At 44.2% G+C, this 17713-nt stretch overlaps 1 protein-coding gene across 1 annotated transcript in view; it reads right to left on the reverse strand.

The window, feature by feature from the left end:
• Positions 1 to 3022: 3022 nt before the first annotated feature.
• LONRF3 (LON peptidase N-terminal domain and ring finger 3) overlaps positions 3023 to 17713 on the reverse strand; it is a 38260-nt gene continuing 23569 nt past the window's right edge. The window contains exons 7-12 of the mRNA XM_077285200.1: positions 13172 to 13286; positions 10407 to 10528; positions 9210 to 9368; positions 8815 to 8977; positions 6928 to 7077; positions 3023 to 3598 (exon numbers count right to left, since the gene is read on the reverse strand). Coding sequence (XP_077141315.1) covers positions 3440 to 3598; positions 6928 to 7077; positions 8815 to 8977; positions 9210 to 9368; positions 10407 to 10528; positions 13172 to 13286 — 868 coding nt within the window. The 3' untranslated portion in view covers positions 3023 to 3439. The remainder of the gene's footprint in view (positions 3599 to 6927; positions 7078 to 8814; positions 8978 to 9209; positions 9369 to 10406; positions 10529 to 13171; positions 13287 to 17713) is intronic.

A 17713-nucleotide genomic window follows, 5' to 3' on the forward strand; every position in this document is an offset into this window, starting at 1 on the left:
GTGAAGCACTTGGGGGATAAAAGTGCTCACGACACATCTAGATAAGTTCCTTAGGGGGTCTAGTTTCCAAAATTGGGTCACTTGTGGGGGGTTTCCACTGTTTAGGCACATCAGGGGCTCGCCAAACACGACATGGCATCCGATCTCAATTCCAGCCAATTTTAGCTTGAAAATGTCAAAGGGCGCTCCTTTCCTTCTGAGCCCTGCCATGCGCCCAAACAGTGGTTCCCCCCCACATATGGGGTATCAGCGTACTCAGGACAAATTGGACCCCAACTTTTGGGGTCCAATTTCTCCTGCTACCCTTGAGAAAATAAAAATTGGGGACTAAACGATCATGTTTGTAGAAAAAATAGGATTTTTTATTTTCACACCCAGGCGTTATAAACTTTCGTGAAGCACTTGGGGGTTAAAAGTGCTCACGACACATCTAGATAAGTTCCTTAGGGGGTCTAGTTTCCAAAATGGGGTCACTTGTAGGGGGTTTCCACTGTTTAAGCACTTCAGGGGCTCTCCAAACGCGACATGGCGTCCGATCTCAATTCCAGCCAATTTTAGCTTGAAAATGTCAAACGACGCTCCTTTCCTTCTGAGCCCTGCCGTGCGCCCAAAAAGTGGTTCCCCCTCACATGTGGGGTATCAGCGTACTCAGGACAAATTGGACAACAACTTTTAAGGTCCGTTTTCTCTTTTTACCCTTGGGAAATTAAAAAAATTATTGCTGAAAGATCATTTTTGTGACTAAAAAGTAAAATGTTAATTTTTTCCTTCCATGTTGCTTCTGCTGCTGTGAAACACCTGAAGGGTTAATAAACTTCTTGAATGTGGTTTTGAGCACCTTGAGGGGTGCAGTTTTCAGAATGGTGTCACTTTTGGGTATTTTCTGCCATATAGACCCCTCAAAATGACTTCAAATGTGAGGTGGTCCCTAAAAAAAATGGTTTTGTAAATTTTGTTGTAAAAATGAGAAATTGCTGTTCAAATTTTAACCCTTATAACTTCCTAGAAAAAAAAAAATTTGTTTCCAAAATTGTGCTGATGTAAAGTAGACATGTGGGAAATGTTACTTATTAAGTATTTTGTGTGACATATCTCTGTGATTTAAGGACATAAAAATTCAAAGTTGGAAAATTGCGAAATTTTCAAAATTTTCGCCAAATTTCCGTTTTTTTCACAAATAAACGCAAGTGATATCGAAGAAATTTTACCACTATCATGAAATACAATATGTTACAAGAAAACAATCTCAGAATCGCTAAGATCCGTTGAAGCGTTTCGGAGTTATAACCTCATAAAGGGACAGTGGTCAGAATTGTAAAAATTGGCCCGGTCATTAACGTGCAAACCACCCTTGGGGGTGAAGGGGTTAATGAAGCTGCAAGTTGAGGATCTGTGAGGCATCGATTTCTCAAACTACAGACTCTAATGTACTTTTCTTGTTGCTCAGTTGTGCAGCAGGGCCTCCCACTCTCTGGTTAGAGCCTGTTTGTGCTCTTCTCTGAAAGGGGTAGTACACACCGTTGTAGGAATTCTTCAGTTTCATGGAAATCACTCGCATGGAATAGCCTTCATTTCTAAGAACAAGAATAGACTGTCAAGTTTCACATGAAAGTTCTTTTTTTTCTGGCCATTTTGAGAGTTTAATGGAAGCAACAAATGTAATGCTCCAGATTCTCAACTAGCTGAAAGGAAGGTCAGGTTTATAGGTCCTCTAATCAGCCAAACTGTTTTCAGCTGTGCTAAATACTTGCACAAGGGTTTTCAAACCATCCATTAGCCTTCTTAGACAGCAAACACAAAGTACCATAAGAACACTGGAATGATGGTTGTTGGAAATGGGCCTCTATACCAGACGTTTGCAGCTAAAGTAGTCATTTACCGCATTAACAATTTATAGAGTGTATTTCTGAATCATTTAATGTTGGCTTCATTAGAATAAAACTGCTTTTCTTTCGAAAATAAGGAAATTTCTAAGTGACCCTAAACTTTTACACGGTAGTGTACATTTGTAATTGAGGATAATGTCACATTTGCATGTAGCTGAAAAGTGGCTCCATGGAGTTGGTTAGTGGTGGGCCCTTGGCACCCCGGTCCGACACTGCTTGGAACGTTGTATTAATGGGTGGTGATCCTAGTGATTAACAACTTATCTTGTAGCCTATAGATAATGGCACATCCCCTTAGGCCGGTTTCACACGTCAGTGGCTCCGGTACGTGAGGTGACAGTTTCCTCACGTACCGGAGACACTGACACACGTAGACCCATAACAATCAATGCATCTGTTCAGATGTCATTGATTTTTTGCGGACCGTGTCTCCGTGTGCCAAACACGGAGACATGTCAGTGTTCGTGGGAGCGCGGACACATAGATCTTTATTTTAAACACTATTATTCAAATTTTCTCTGCAGCAAACGCTGCTGCAGGGAACATATGAATCGCGGCTTCAGCACGATGCAGGGTACCACACGCTCCGTGTGGTACCCACTCGCCATACGGGCGGCACACGTGTGCTGCACGTATGGCCTACGTGAGTTCCCAGGCACACGGACACGGATAACTCCGGTACCGATTTATTCCGGTACCGGAATTATCTGGACGTGTGGGACAGCCCTTAAAGTGTAAACCACAGCACAGCAACCCTAGCACATGTAACATGGCTCCCATAACCTCCTATGGGCCCATAGTGTACCTCCATATGCCTCAGGTTTTATATGGAGCAAAACAGATTGGGTGAATGTGTGAGAAGAAAAATATGGAATAAAATAAGGATTTCTTTAGAAGCATTTGGAATAAGGTGCCTCATTAAGACCCTATAAGGGGCATGTTACCAGTGTATTGCAGACCCTTAGGGACTTGCAATGTAGGAACTCTTGCATTTATAAACTTTTTCTTTTAATTTACCACAGCTAACACTTTTTGCTTATAATGCTGATATTTAGACCACAGCATGGATTTCTTTTGGCCTCATGCTTTTGTAATGTCCTTCCTTATAAAAATGAATACACTCAAAACAGACAAAGTGAACACGAGAAGAGTTTCTCATTTTTTTCCTATTTTTAATTAATTATCACAAATCTCCAATAACAGGAAATAAATAAACCCATTAACATTTTTTGTCCATTTTTTTGTTTCACTGTGAAGTAAGCACATCAAGCTGGAGGAATGGTTATGAAAAAATAAATTATTAAGCGTAAAGATGATCACAAATCTGTACATCTTGTAAAAACTCATTTTGTATAACAAAACTTTATCAAAATTTGGATTTCCAAAGAAAATATCTGTATACTGCATTTGATATAAAAGGCGTCCAGCCTTTGCACTGGTTTCATTCATCAGTTGGAGAAAAAAAACAAATAAGTTAATTTTGAAGGACTGCATGCCTTGCAAGTTGTAATGCGTCATCTGCTTCTGGCACGTACATGGAATGTGCAAGGCCATTATCGTGATCGTGTACGACACATGAAAAGTAGCACACGCCGAATACTGGTTAAGCGATCCTTCAGTGAGGTCATAGCCAGAAAAGGGAGCTGTGCCCTGCTCTCCAGAGGAAGAACGGCTAGAATCCACCAGCACCAAGCAGGGCCATTGGGGTTCACCTGGAACAGACAAGGAGTAACACAAATACATTACAAGCTGCAATCTACGTGACATCTAGTATCCGCCCATCATGGAGCCCTATGTCTTTAAATTAACAGTTTCCTAGATGTTAATATTGCACTGTGTTCAGTTTATGTAAAGTGGTTCTTATTGTCAGCTCACAGAGTTTTACAGGGAATCACCTTTCTAGCCACCCTCACCCAGTGATATACAGGAGTTATCACTTTGTTTCTGGGAAGGGGGTGCAGAAAAAAAATACTGGTCCATTCTGGGCCTTATAGTGCAGGGAGGAACCTTCATAGCTGCAAAATTCTGCGGCTCGCTGACTGGAAGGGAAGATACAGAGTGACAGACACCACACCAAACATGGAGGACAGGTAGAGAGTAACAGACCTCAACTGCACACAGGGGACAGGTAGAGAGTGACAGACCCCACACTGCACACGGAGGACAGGCAGAGAGTGACAGACCTAACACTGCACACGGAGGACAGGCAGAGAGAGACAGACCTCACACTGCACACGGAGGACAGGCAGAGAGTGACAGACCTCACACTGCACACGGAGGACAGGCAGAGAGTGACAGACCTCACACTGCACACGGAGGACAGGCAGAGAGAGACAGACCTCACACTGCACACGGAGGACAGGCAGAGAGTGAGAGACCTCACACTGCACACGGAGGACAGGCAGAGAGTGACAGACCCCACACTACACACGGAGGGCAGGTAGAGAGTGACAGACCCCGCACTACAAACGGAGGGCAGGTAGAGAGTATCAGACCTCACACTACACATGTGAGGTCTGTCATTCTATACCTGTCCTCCACTACACATGGAGGACAGGTAGAGAGTGACAGACCCCACACTACACATGGAGGTAAGGTAGAGAGTGACAGACTACACACGGAGGACAGGCAGAGAGTGACAGACCTCACACTGCACACGGAGGACAGGCAGAGAGTGACAGACCTCACACTGCACACGAAGGACAGGTAGAGAGTGACAGACCTCACACTACACATGGAGGGCAGGTAGAGAGTGACAGACCTCACACTGCACACGAAGGACAGGTAGAGAGCGACAGTTCAATTTCCTGTATGACTCATGAGTCACTGCAAAAGTCTATGGCTGGGGGGAGGAGAAAGCAGCTGGATCAGGAGTTGAAGAGGGGAATGAATTCTGCAGGATCAAAAGACTTCCTGTTTGTTTCTCAGAGCAGAGAAAAGAGAATATTTAAGTGCGTAGAAAGGCAAAATGAGCAATTGTAAGTACACAGTGCTGCATAATATCATGGCTGCAATATATTAAGAAGCTTAAAGAGAACCTGTCACCCCCAAAATCGAAGGTGAGCTAAGCCCACCAGCATCAGGGGCTTATCTACAGCATTCTGTAATGCTGTAGATAAGCCCCAGATGTATCCGGAAAGAGGAGAAAAAGAGGTTATATTATACTTACCCAGGGGCGGTCCCGGTCCGGTTCTGGTCCGATGGGTGTCGCGGTCCGTTCCGGGGCCTCCCATCTTCTTACGATGATGTCCTCTTCTTCTCTTCAAGCTCCGGCGTACCTTGTCTGCCCTGTTGAGGTCAGAGCAAAGTACTGCAGTGCGCAGGCACCTGGAAAGGTCAGAGGCCTGGCGCCTGCGCACTGCAGTACTTTGCTCTACCCTCAACAGGGCAGACCCTCCTCCATTATTGCTTTGAACTGTACCGGCCGACGCCGGTATAGTTCAATGCGGCGGGGGAGTCGGCGCTGGCGGCAGGCGGGGCCCGTGCCTCACAGGGGCCCCATAGCAGCTGCGTGATGTGCCGCTAGCTGGGGGCCCCTGGGGGAGCAGGCAGCTGCCTGCCCCTAACGCCGGCCCTGCCTGCAGGGGCCCCCTGGAGCCTCCGGGCCTCTGTGCAGCTGCACAGGTTGAACAGGCGGTATGTCCGCCCATGGATTTAGGGACATCTGTTACTTTGCATGCACCACTGCCAGAAATCTACTACCGTCAGAGTCTGGAGTACATTTCTGGAGTCCAATGGCCAGTCCATTTACAAAATATTTGCCAGTCCTGATCATACCTACTTCACTACGATAATGATGGAAGAATTCAAGACATACACTAAAAAAGGTAAGTCAATGGCTACTAGTAGTCACAAGTTCTGAGGTCATATAATAAGTGATTAAGAATAGAGATGAGCAAATTTGATTTGGTCCCCGCTTATTAGACAAGCTATAGCGCTTGCCAAATAAACTGCATAGGAAACCCACATACATGAAGCGCGGTGGCTGATCATCTGTTCGGCTCCACGGCTACATGTGTCCCGGCTGTGTCACTGTCACAGCACATGCATGGAGAGCCCAACAAACAGGCTGTCACTCAGCCGTGATACATACAGCCGTGACACATGTAGCTGCGGAGCCGAACAGATGATCAGCCACCGCGCTCCATGTATGCGGGTTTCCTCTGCAGCTTATTTGGTAAGCGCTATAGCTTGCCCAATAAGCAGGGACCCGATCAAATTCGCTCATCTCTAACTAAGAATACGGTCTGCCATGTCAAAAACTTTAGTTAAAGAGGATCACTTGCCATTAATAAGTATGGTACCTTAATTGTTCTCCCTGGAGTAAAAGCAGCTGCTCTCAGGAATCTAGAAATACTTTTCTTATGTTCCTATTCCTCTCTCTTCCTGAAAAATGGCCCCCTGTTTCGTGTATGTAAATCTACTCTAGTTAGCCAAGTGGTTGTGGTCCTAAACTCTTCTCTATGGTATTTTTCATGATGATCACACCACCTGGGCTAAACAGGCTAGATTCATACACAAGGAACAAGGGGCCATGTATTCGGAACGAAAAGGCACAGGTACAAGCAGAAACAATGCCAGATTCAGGAAGTCAGCAGCCTTTGAACCAAATAAAGTAAATACATATTCATGGTAAGTGGCTGGTCCTCTGAGTCAATGTATCTGTTGTGGGAAACTCCGACTTCTAACCTTACCTCGAACAACTTAGGTCTGGCGGTAGACCAAACATGGAAGGGATGTGACCGATATTTTTGAGAGCCATGTCATCTATAGAAATAAAAGTGCTGTGATAATATCCTCTATGTAGCCACTGATCAACCTACAGAGAGCACAAGTAGATTGTGGACCCCTGGTTTGGAAATCCTTTCCTAGGCTAGGGAAGCAGCCCTAATGGCTGACAAGTCATGCCAGTCCATTGCCATGAGTAGCACAAATGTTAGTGGATCACTCCCTGACCACAGATGATGTCTTCTTCATATCTCCTTCACTTACACACAATTTCACACCAACAATGTATCAATATCTGATACTAAACATTTACCTGTAAATCAGTTTCCTTCGCAGGCATGGATCCGAAATGACTCAAAATGCGACCTTTTAGTGCAGGTTTCAAGGTAGAAAACCAAGTGTAAGCTTGATCGTACACCGAATCATGCAGTACAAGCAAGTCTGCGTAATGTTCTCCCTGGACCTGTAAGACAAGCAGCACACTCAGGCTGGATTGGATAATGGCTCTTTATTCTGGCTACAGTAATGTGTGATGTGAGCTAGGTTCACACCGTGTTAAGTACTGCTTCCATGTCTTTTCATCCAGGGTTTCTGGGATTCGTGATCCCATGATAAATCCATTCAGTAAAATGAGAAAAAAAGGAATTCCAATTGACTCCGTTCACTCTCCTTTTTGACATTGACCAGATATTCAAATGAATTTTCATTCTGTATATTTAAAGAGTAGTTTGTTTTGCTTTCTAATGGGAATCTATGGGTGACTTCTACCACTTACTAACAAAGAAACCAACCCTCTTTGTTAGACAATCCCTGCACATGTTGCGGCTGTCAAATGGCCGCGAGACATGCAGCCGGAGGGACTTAGGCCTCTTTCACACGTCTGGATAATTCCGGTACCGGAGAAATCGGTACCGGAGTTATCCGTGTCCGTGTGCTCAAGTGGCACATCAGTGTGGCACACGTGCGGCATTCGTGTGCCGCCTGAGGACCACACGGACCGTGCAGGAGAGACAGCGCTACAGTAAGCGCTGTCCCCCCCGCTGTGGTGCTGAAGGCGGCATTCATTTCTTCTCCCCCGCGGGAGGGAAGAGATGAATGATCACGTTTTTTTTTCTTTTTTGTTAAAAATAAAGTTGCATGTGACCCCCGCCTCCCACCCCCAGTGCGTCGCCCGGCCCTTTGCAGAAGAAATACTCACCCGGCTCCCGCGATGTCTCCTGTCTCCTCTCAGCGCTGGCAGCCTCTACTGTGTGAGCGGTCACGTGGTACCGCTCATTACAGTGAGGATTATGCGCATATTCCTCACTGTAATGAGCGGTCCCACGTGACCGCTCACACAGGACAAGGGGCCGGCGCTGAGAGGAGAGTGGAGACATCGCGGGAACTAGGTGAGTATTTCTTCTGCAAGGGGTCGGGCGGCGCACTGGGGGTGGGAGGCGGGGGTCACATGCAACTTTATTTTTAACAAAAAAGAAAAAAAACCGTGATCATTCATCTCTTCTCTCCCGCGGGGGAGAAGAGATGAATGCCGCCTTCAGCACCACAGCGGGGGGGACAGCGCTTACTGTAGCTCTGTCTCTCCTACGGGCGGTACGTGCACACGGAGGAGAGTGCACATTGTTCTCCGTGTGCACGTGCGCAGGACGTATTGCTGTATGTGCTGCCGGAGAAACACGGACATGTCTCCGTGTTTTGCACACGGACACACGGTCCGTGAAAACACGGAGACATGTGCATAGACCAATTCATTTGAATGGGTCTACGTGTGTCAGTGTTTCCGGTACGTGAGAAAACTGTCACTACACGTACCGGAGACACTGACGTGTGAAAGAGGCCTTAAACGCATTTTTCGAGCATGCCGAAGACACACTTGACACCAGAGCATGCTCAGATAACACCTGATCCCGGCACATTCACTCATCACTAATGAGCATACTTTAGTTGTAATGACCCACATGGCCACATAGTGGCAGTATTTTCGCTTCCATATGACGCCTGTCAAGTCCCTGCCTTACCTCGAGTCTTTTGCCCCGAACTAACAGACTCACATATGCCCATGATGGAATTTAGTCTGTGCTAGTGATAAATTATGGAGAACTGGAGGCAAAATGTGAATTACAGTTTGATTACGTCCCTACAGAGTACAGATATGTGATGTCTGGGAGTATAGGACAACATTGTACTAATTATGAGCACTTACTTTATCATCTTCGACATACTCTATATCGGCGGTGTTATATCCGTCTCGCTGACTGTGTCGAATAACCTTAAATCTCCGTTTTCCAATGCTATCCACCACCGAACGTCCATCAGCAAAGAACTCTACATTTCTGATCTCCAACATGCAGCCATAATCTGCAAACCTGTGAAAAAGGGAAGAAGAATAGCAAATGAAAGCGATTCCCTGGATAGTATTAGGCGGCATTAATACGACCATATTAAACCTATCTTAAACCTCATTAACTTATCAGCTTTTCCTTCTCTATACTTTGCTGACCACAGATCGGACTGCATGTATAATATGACAGGTTGTCTTTTACAAAAAGGTAGCAAAGAACTGTAACCTAAATACATGTAAAGAACCTATTTACATACCCTTTAACAGAGTCTCCGATACACATGCCGAACTGCTTCGTACCCGTTTCCATGCATCTTCGAATCATCAGGCGATAACAAGGCTCAAATATGTGCAGTGGACATGGTACTGTAGGGTAGGCCATTGTGCACACGAATATGGGCACATTTGTATTCAAGCTTAAAAAGAATAAAATAAGGAATGATTAAGATTAGATGAAAAATTATGAATCCCTATGTGACTGCATTAAAGTCAATATGATCTGCTGGAGTTCATCCGGACCTCTTTGTCCGTAGGCCCTGCATAGCTGTCATGGAAGCCACAATACTAGTGAGTGCAAAGTGGTGACCCTTATAGTGGTTGGCCTCTAGTTTTCTTTTTTATTAATGGCCTATCTTTAAGGTCATCAAAAGGCTGCCAATCAGCTGTTACCGGCACCGGCCAGACGTACTCAGATGCTGCAGGAACACAGCAGCTCCGGCCGGTACCACAGATCCACCCACTAGTCATTTGAACCCAACTAGGGCCATTATAGAAATAACTTAGCTGCTGTGTTCCAACAGCATCCAAGAACTTCCAACCAGGACCGCTAACAGCTGATCTGCGGGGTGCAGAGTGTCACACCCCTATTGATCAAACATTGATGGCGTATCCTAATACCTACACTGAGGGCTGCCAGTGCGCTTGTGAAGTTTACACTGTTATCACTATATTTTCATAGAACGGCCTTTGAACAAACAATTGGCTAAAAGATGAGCAGTGATTAGGGGACTGCTCTGGAGGAAGTGACAGGTGGGGTCCAGGGGCATGTGATTTAGCAGGTCTGATAACATCAGCTCAGGATCAGGAGCCTGATAAGGAGGAGTAGATGAAAAGATGTCTTAAACTGTTGTATAAAAAATATGGACTGCAAAGAGGGTGACTGGGATCTCAGGAGTTCACTCGTCAACCTGAAATGTAGCTATATTCGGTCAGGGTCTGGCAGTGGCAATGAGCTGTAAACAATGTAACATCAAAGCTCTCCTAACTGGAGAATGACAGCAGATAGAAAAAGCAAGTAAATTGCAAACTTACTTATTTTCATGCTGTCTAACATAAGCAATTTAATAGCACAAGTTCAACCCTTTAATTGCTGCGTACCTTGTGTGGATGCATACATGCTCTAAATCAGTCCAAACCCTTTACAGATATACAGGATTCTATTTTTGTGGACTTACTTGGAGAGTTCTGCTATTTCCTCTTCATCCACCAATTTTCTCTCTTTGAGTTCCTCAGGAAAGTACTTAGCAATGAGATCTTCCATCAGGTCTGTTTTACAAAACTTCCTTACAGCCAGGTACTGGAAACATGAAAATATGCAATAAATGGTAATAATTTGAAAGGTGTAAAATGGGGGTAGCTGATACTGAAGGAGAATCTGAACTTGTCTTGCAATTGATTGAATGGAACATTACTACAATAGAAACTGGCGGAGTCTGTCTCCCATCAGTCCGAAAATCTCACTTGTCCACAATACACTCTGAATTATGCTAAACTTGAAGGGATATTCCCATCTCCAAGATCCCATTACAATATGTAGCATGTGTAATAATAATATTAGCAAATACCTTCTATTAGAAATGTAGTATAGTTCTGGCTCGCTATGTCTCTTTCCTCATGTGCAGACATTGCAGGACCTTACACATCCATGGTTACAACCATTAGCAACTAGCTGTTGCTATATGAGTAGGCGTTACCATGAATACCTAAGCTACAGCAATGCCTTGCACATGAGGAAAGAGACATAGTGAATCAGAAGAACTATACTACATTTCTAATTGGAGGTATTTGCTAATATTATTATTACTACTACACATACTACATATTGGGATAGGATCTTGGAGATGGGAATACCCCTTTCATTTTAGAATCCAAGCTAAACTTACAGAGAATGTAAGGTCCTAGAAAAAATACCGCTATACAGGAGAGAAAGAAACTAAGCTCAGCAACATAAAAAGAGGGAAGTTTTCTAGATTTTCAACTTACAAAGTCTAGAACCAAGGGGCCTAAACAGGGATTTCGATATTGCAAGATTTAACTCATAAACTTACATGTTTTATTTTGTATTTACAGCAATATTAACAACCTGTTACACTCTGAGACCCCATCCTCTGACATCACTGGGTATTATACTTGTACAATGTCCTCTACTGTCCTCTTCTGGTTTATTTTTTATTCTTTTTGTATTCCATTTTTATTTTATTACTTTATTTTCATTGTTTTTTTAATTCATATTTATTCCCTTTTTTTACTTTTCTGCCTTTATTTTCTATTTTCATTTTTCCATTTTTCGCATTGCTGTGTCAGGGTGTAGTGTCTGTCTATCGCTGTTAATATCACGTGAAGACAGGGAAGTAGGAGACTAAATATTAGGACTATTGGTCAATCGGATATTTGCAAAATTTTTAAATAGTTATATGAAAAATAAAAACCTTGGCAAAAATACAAATAAATTTAACATAAAAACCTGATTTAAAAAAATAAGTAATTTTCTGATGACACACTCCATTTAAAGCTCAAGAGCACAGCGATAGCGTCACCTCCCTTTTGTCAATATGAGTTGCTTCTTTGATGGACATCACAATCCCACACTCTTTTCTATTTTATCTGGATGTTAAAATGTGTTGGGAGTTAAAAATTGCACTCTTGTATGACTTAAATGAAAGATTAAGGCGTACGTTTTATTTCAGGTGACTTAGTTGTCGTGTGTGCCATCATTAATCGGGTCCAATGCGCCCTGCTGGTGCATTTGTTTGGAGGCTTCAGCAGGTAACCATCTCTGCTTTTTTCTCTGTGATTTTTTTTTTGTCAATTTTCTGGAGGATTTTTAAGTCCTCTTTGTGCGTCTGTGAGCTTTTACTCAATGTTTAGCGTTAGGACTGGCAAAAATGTAAGGACCCTTGACGTGGGTTGCCGGCTTACGTATTGAGGCCCCAATATAAACTAATACCTTACATACATTGATATGTGGTTTTTTTTGCACTTTATCTTGCAGGGCGCAGTCGGACCAAGATGGCTCTGTAAACTGTAGGCCTCTATTCACACAACATGCATTTTGTAGCACTGGGCGGCCCGCCTGTATGTGCGTTAGTAATAGGCTGTAGACCAGATGCTTTGCATTGCCTGTGTGAACAATGCCACATACAGACTATTATCGCTTATCTTTTTGTGCACTAATGCCAAACAACCAATACTGGATTGAAAGTGGTTGTTTCATCGGTATTTTTTGCACCTGTGTTTTTGCCATCATTAATCGGGTCCGATGCGCCCTGCTGGTGCACTTATTTGGAGGCTTCAGCAGGTAACCATCTCTGCTTTTTTCTCTGTGATTTTTTTTTTTTCGTGTGTGCATTAGAAAGCACACTATATCTGATCACTTGTATCCTGCCTTTTTTTTCACTAGTTTTCCCCCTCTAATTTTCAATTGTCACTGAGCTAGTGGGTGGAGACAGCTATAATGTCTCGCGTACACACCATAATAGCCCACAGAGACATGAGGAATTCCTGCTCACCTATCTCCCTGTAGCACGTGTTCAGAAGCAGCAGCATGGAGGACATTAAACAGAAGTAGTGAGCAGTGTTGGTGTGAATCCAGCACAGGGGTGAGATGGAACATTAGCCAGCAGCAGCACCATTTTTCTGTCCTAATCTCTCCTCCTTTCCCGTCACCTCTCCTTAGACTTTGCTAGGCAGCTGGAATCTGACACCTCATTGAGCAATATGGATGGGAGATAATTTTCAGAATGAATGATGAGTGCAGGTGGAAGGGGTAGGAGAAGAAGTGGCTTGTAAGTGGAGAAAGAAGCATTTTTCCCCCTATCATATATATAACAAAGTTTCTTATATTTACTTGTACTATAGATTTAATTTGATTTGATGTCTGTTTGATAGAATAAGGTATTATTATTATTATATTATTTAATAAAACCGCAAAGCAACAAACCTCACACAGATCTTCTTTGCACAACGGACACTTGGAGTTGTGGTCCAGGCAGCGCTCTAGACACTTGAGGCAATATGTGTGTCCACAGGGGGTAGTAACTGGTTCATACAGCAACCTGGAGTCAATAGATTAAAAAGAGAAAACAATATCTTGAAACAATAGGAAACGTGTGAGTCATATCTGCAGTACAATGGGGGCTTTACGGGAGACCTATGGATCACTGGTGTGGCTAGCTAAAACCTTGCATATACACTACACACTGCCAGCTGAATATCTAGCACATCTATAGCAAGGTCGGGTTGTATTAAGAGGGTCCTAGTCACAAAAACGGCACCAGCAACCATTTTACCTTAAAATGCTTTTCTTGAATGTGAAAGTTTTTTTTTTTGTTGCCTGAAAAGTAGAATTGGGTTAATTCCGGCTTGGTGTGTAGACTGGACTCTGGGTCATTGGATAATCCAGGGAAAGGAGCACAGTCTGACCATTTTAATCACTGCCTGTGATATATAAAGTTACATAACCGGTCTGCAAATGGGGCAGACCCCCAATGTCGGAGTCAGCGATGAACAAACTAGCTTCTCTTAGCGCTACCCTCTGAAGGGACCATACTTTACAATGGATCATGTTATCCAAATACATGTAATAAAGACATTAGAAACCCGAATACTCTATACAGGAGGTACATAGAAATGTATCATCATTACTGGTCATGATTCATGAGGATTATTCACACATAATTCACAGAAACCTTCCCTTTCTTTCAGGTATTTGGGTCTGTTATACAAAATTTGTGGAGTGGCTATACATGGGCAAATGTCTCACCAGCACTCACCAGTCAATGAGACGTCTGCCCACCTTCAGCCCCCTGTGCTGTGCTCGCACATGGTTGGATACAATAAGTCCTGCTGATCATAAGAAACACTAAGGACCCGATTTGTCAAGATCTGCATTGTTCACACCAGGTTTGATGGGGGTGTGCTGGACTCAGAAGCTTCCGATTCATGAGGTGCGCGCCTCTTCACGAATCGGGAGTGTCTGACAAGTTGTGTGTGCCTTTCTGCACCACACCAGAAATCTTTCTCCAGTTAGGGACTGGAAACAGATTTCTGGCATAGGGAATGCCACACTTCGTCATGAATTAAACAAGATGTGATGTCCACCCCTGCCTCGCCCCCAGCTCAGCTTATTTTGGCAGGGCTGGGAGAAACTGGCATGAAAATTGTGACATTTTCAAGGCTTTTATGCAAGAATTCTGGAGTGAAAGCTTGGATGAAGCGGACCCTTTCTTAATGTTCCTTTCTTTAAAATATGACTGTTACCTCTAAAACATCTTATTTAGGATTCTTTATGTATAGTATACCAGAAGAATTAGTACAAGTTATGACTTTAGCCTTAGAAGTAAAAATATATATTAATTATGAATCCTAAAATGATTTTTTCCGGGTACTGATTAGTTTCTTTAATATATCTGCTCAGTCCTCTTAAATAACTTTTTAAAAGTTAACATGCTAATTGCCTTGGAAATATCTGGGCGATGCAGGAGAGTGTCCTCTGTGCTGTTATCATGCCCACAATTCCCTAACTGGCATCCCTTCGAGCCCCTGACATCACCACTAGCAGAGTCAGGTATCACCTACTAGCCTTTTTTCAGTACACTGGATTGAATGGGATGCATGTGATTTTGGCTCCGCTAGTAGTGACCCAAGATGAACTATGGGATGTATAAGCTTGAAAAGAGTAGGGACACCATGAACCGTCACCCCCAGTGCCAAATTTCCAAGGCACAAGCCTCAGACTTCTTGCTCGATGACCTGGGTCTCAGACCGATCTCCACTCTGAACTGTATCAGCATGAACATAATATATTTTTTTATAGGCACTATCTATCTGGCACTACTGTTTTATGGGACCCTTGAAGGAGGATACGTATACTTCTAACACATTTTGAAGTATTTCACTGTGTCAAATAGTAGGTGCAGTGATGGGGAAAATGGGGCTACAATAAACACAGAATTGAGAGTAACAGCAGGATGGGAAGTTTGGGCAATTTGAGGGAGATTCTGGAATTGTGAGAAGATAAAGGAGTCTGTTGACTCTTTGGACTGAAGTCATTGCTAGTAGAAGTCGTCATTGTGATCTGGGCCAGATGGGAAATGTGAAAGACGCCAAGCAGAAAGAACATCAACTGTCAGTCGCTGGATTTAGCTGTTACTGCAGATACTTGTATGGTCACCAGGACTGGCATCTACCACTATATGGTCACCGTATAGTGGTAATATTGGTAATTTTATGGTGAATGTATAGTTGATAACAGTTTGGAGCAATTCCATCAATATGAGATGAGTGCTATTTTGGGTATTATTATTCTTTGTATAGTGTGTTTTGTTGAGTAGTAGTATGGTATGATTATTATGTAGTGGTAATGGTAAAGGTTATATTGTAGCGGTATTATTCTGATGTGCTATAGTGTGATTATTGGGAATAATGGTCTTTGTATGGTGTGCTTTGTTCCTAACAATATGTAGGTAATATTTAGTCCTGTTGTGGCTGGGAAAAGTTCTATAATAGTATTAAATTCATATATATGTATATACGTTTTAGTGGTGGTGGGCGAATATGCAGTAAGCTTCTGGTAATGGTAGATGCAATGTAGTCAACCAGATTGCATAAAGTGTGACAGTTCACAACAATAAAAAAAGAAGTAAGGAGCGCACTCACCGGAGTAGAATTTTCATGCTTTTATTCGGACATACAAAAAAACTAGACAGGGAGAGATGTGGAGATGAACGTTTTTATATGTCCGAATAAAAGCATTAAAATTCTACTCCGGTAGCAGCGGGGTGCCTGCACACGGGAGGGAGGAGAGCATACCGGGTGCGGTGCTGTTCCTTGCCGGAGCTGGATCCCTCCCTCATCTCGGAGGAAGCGGCGGTGTGCGATACTGGTGGATGCGGTGAGATACCTACATGCAGGGGCTGTTGGGGCTGACACTCCGGACGGCTGCAGCAATAATCTGAAGCAGCGGGAGCTGCGAAGACAGAGACGCCAGGAAGACCCACGTGCAGCGGCGGCCATCTTGGGCGCGCGCGTTCTGGATTGCAGGACGCGGCGCCATCATTTTCTGCTGGGACCGGACTTTTCTTTCGCTGGAGCCGACGGAGACAGGGCCGCAGCGGTGAGAACGTGGTCCGGTGTGCAGAGACAGGGAGACCTGAGGGGGATAGCGGTGCACGCGGGGAGTAGTACCCATTAGTATAGCACGCTCCCTGACAGCAGAGGGAGTGGTGCCTTCCAAACCTGCGGTGCTGTTTGGGGGATAATTAAATCTTATAAAAATAATTTGAGGGGTGGTGCGGTGTATGTGTGCCCTGAAACATTGGGCCCTGTGCCCCCCCTGTCATACAGCCGCCTCGTTAACGGCACCATAATACTGGGAGTTAACCCCTTCACCGCTGTTCCCCCTATATTCATAAACTGAGCGTCTGGCCTATCATATTGGACCTAAGTGATCACCCAGACAACAACCCGGTGATTCTCATTATTTGTCATATTTGTGGAGTCTTGGAGCGCAGTCCAGCACTATATATATAAGACCTGGGGTCGGAGTTCGATCCATTTAACATCATAACATTAGAGCACAGTTCATCTACAACTACTTTTGTGGTTGCTCTGTGGGATCCCCCCCTTGCGTATACCCGCCATGCAACATTCTAGAGGAGCGGCAGCGGCTGAAAAGCTTAAAAAATATGCCAAAGATGACTCTCATGATACTACACGCAACCTTAGAAACAACCCTACATCATCTCAACGCAGGGGTCGCCCCTCTGATGGTACTGGGGAGGGGGAGGAGGAAGAATTGACTCTTAAACAGGCATCGGAGCAGTTGATGCAAGCCATCTCCCTCACTAGATCATCTCTTACTGAGAAAATAGAGGATGTACATACGGAGGTGGGCCGCCTGCGGCATGACATGCAAACTATGAGGGGACGTATTTCTGAGGTTGAAACAAGGGTATCCCATATAGAGGACACTATCACTCCAATGGAGGCTAAACTGGCTAAAGCTACTGGATCCGTAAATGCGTGGAAGCAAAAGGCAGACGATTTGGAAAATAGGCTACGTCGCAACAATATCCGAATCATAGGTCTCCCGGAGCGTTCGGAGGGTCAACGACCTGAACAGTTCTTAGAGGAATGGCTTAAATCTTCATTGGGGGATGAATTCTCCTCAACATTTTCGGTAGAGAGGGCCCATAGGGTACCAACGAAGCCTTTGCCTCCTGGGGCCCCGCCGCGACCTTTCCTGGCACGCCTCCTTAATTGCAGAGACAGGGATGCCGTCCTCCGCTTGGCGCGACAGAAGGGCCTTATCAAACTCAATAATGCCACCATATCAATTTTTCCAGATTTTTCTATGGAACTTCAAAAGCAGCGGGCACGATTTATGGATGTTAAGAAACAACTCAGGGATAAGAACATCGTCTACTCTATGCTCTATCCAGCCCGGCTCCGTGTCGTGCACAATGGCTCTTCTTTATTCTTC

Source organism: Ranitomeya variabilis, chromosome 2 (assembly GCF_051348905.1).
Source record: "Ranitomeya variabilis isolate aRanVar5 chromosome 2, aRanVar5.hap1, whole genome shotgun sequence".
Lineage (NCBI taxonomy): Eukaryota > Metazoa > Chordata > Amphibia > Anura > Dendrobatidae > Ranitomeya > Ranitomeya variabilis.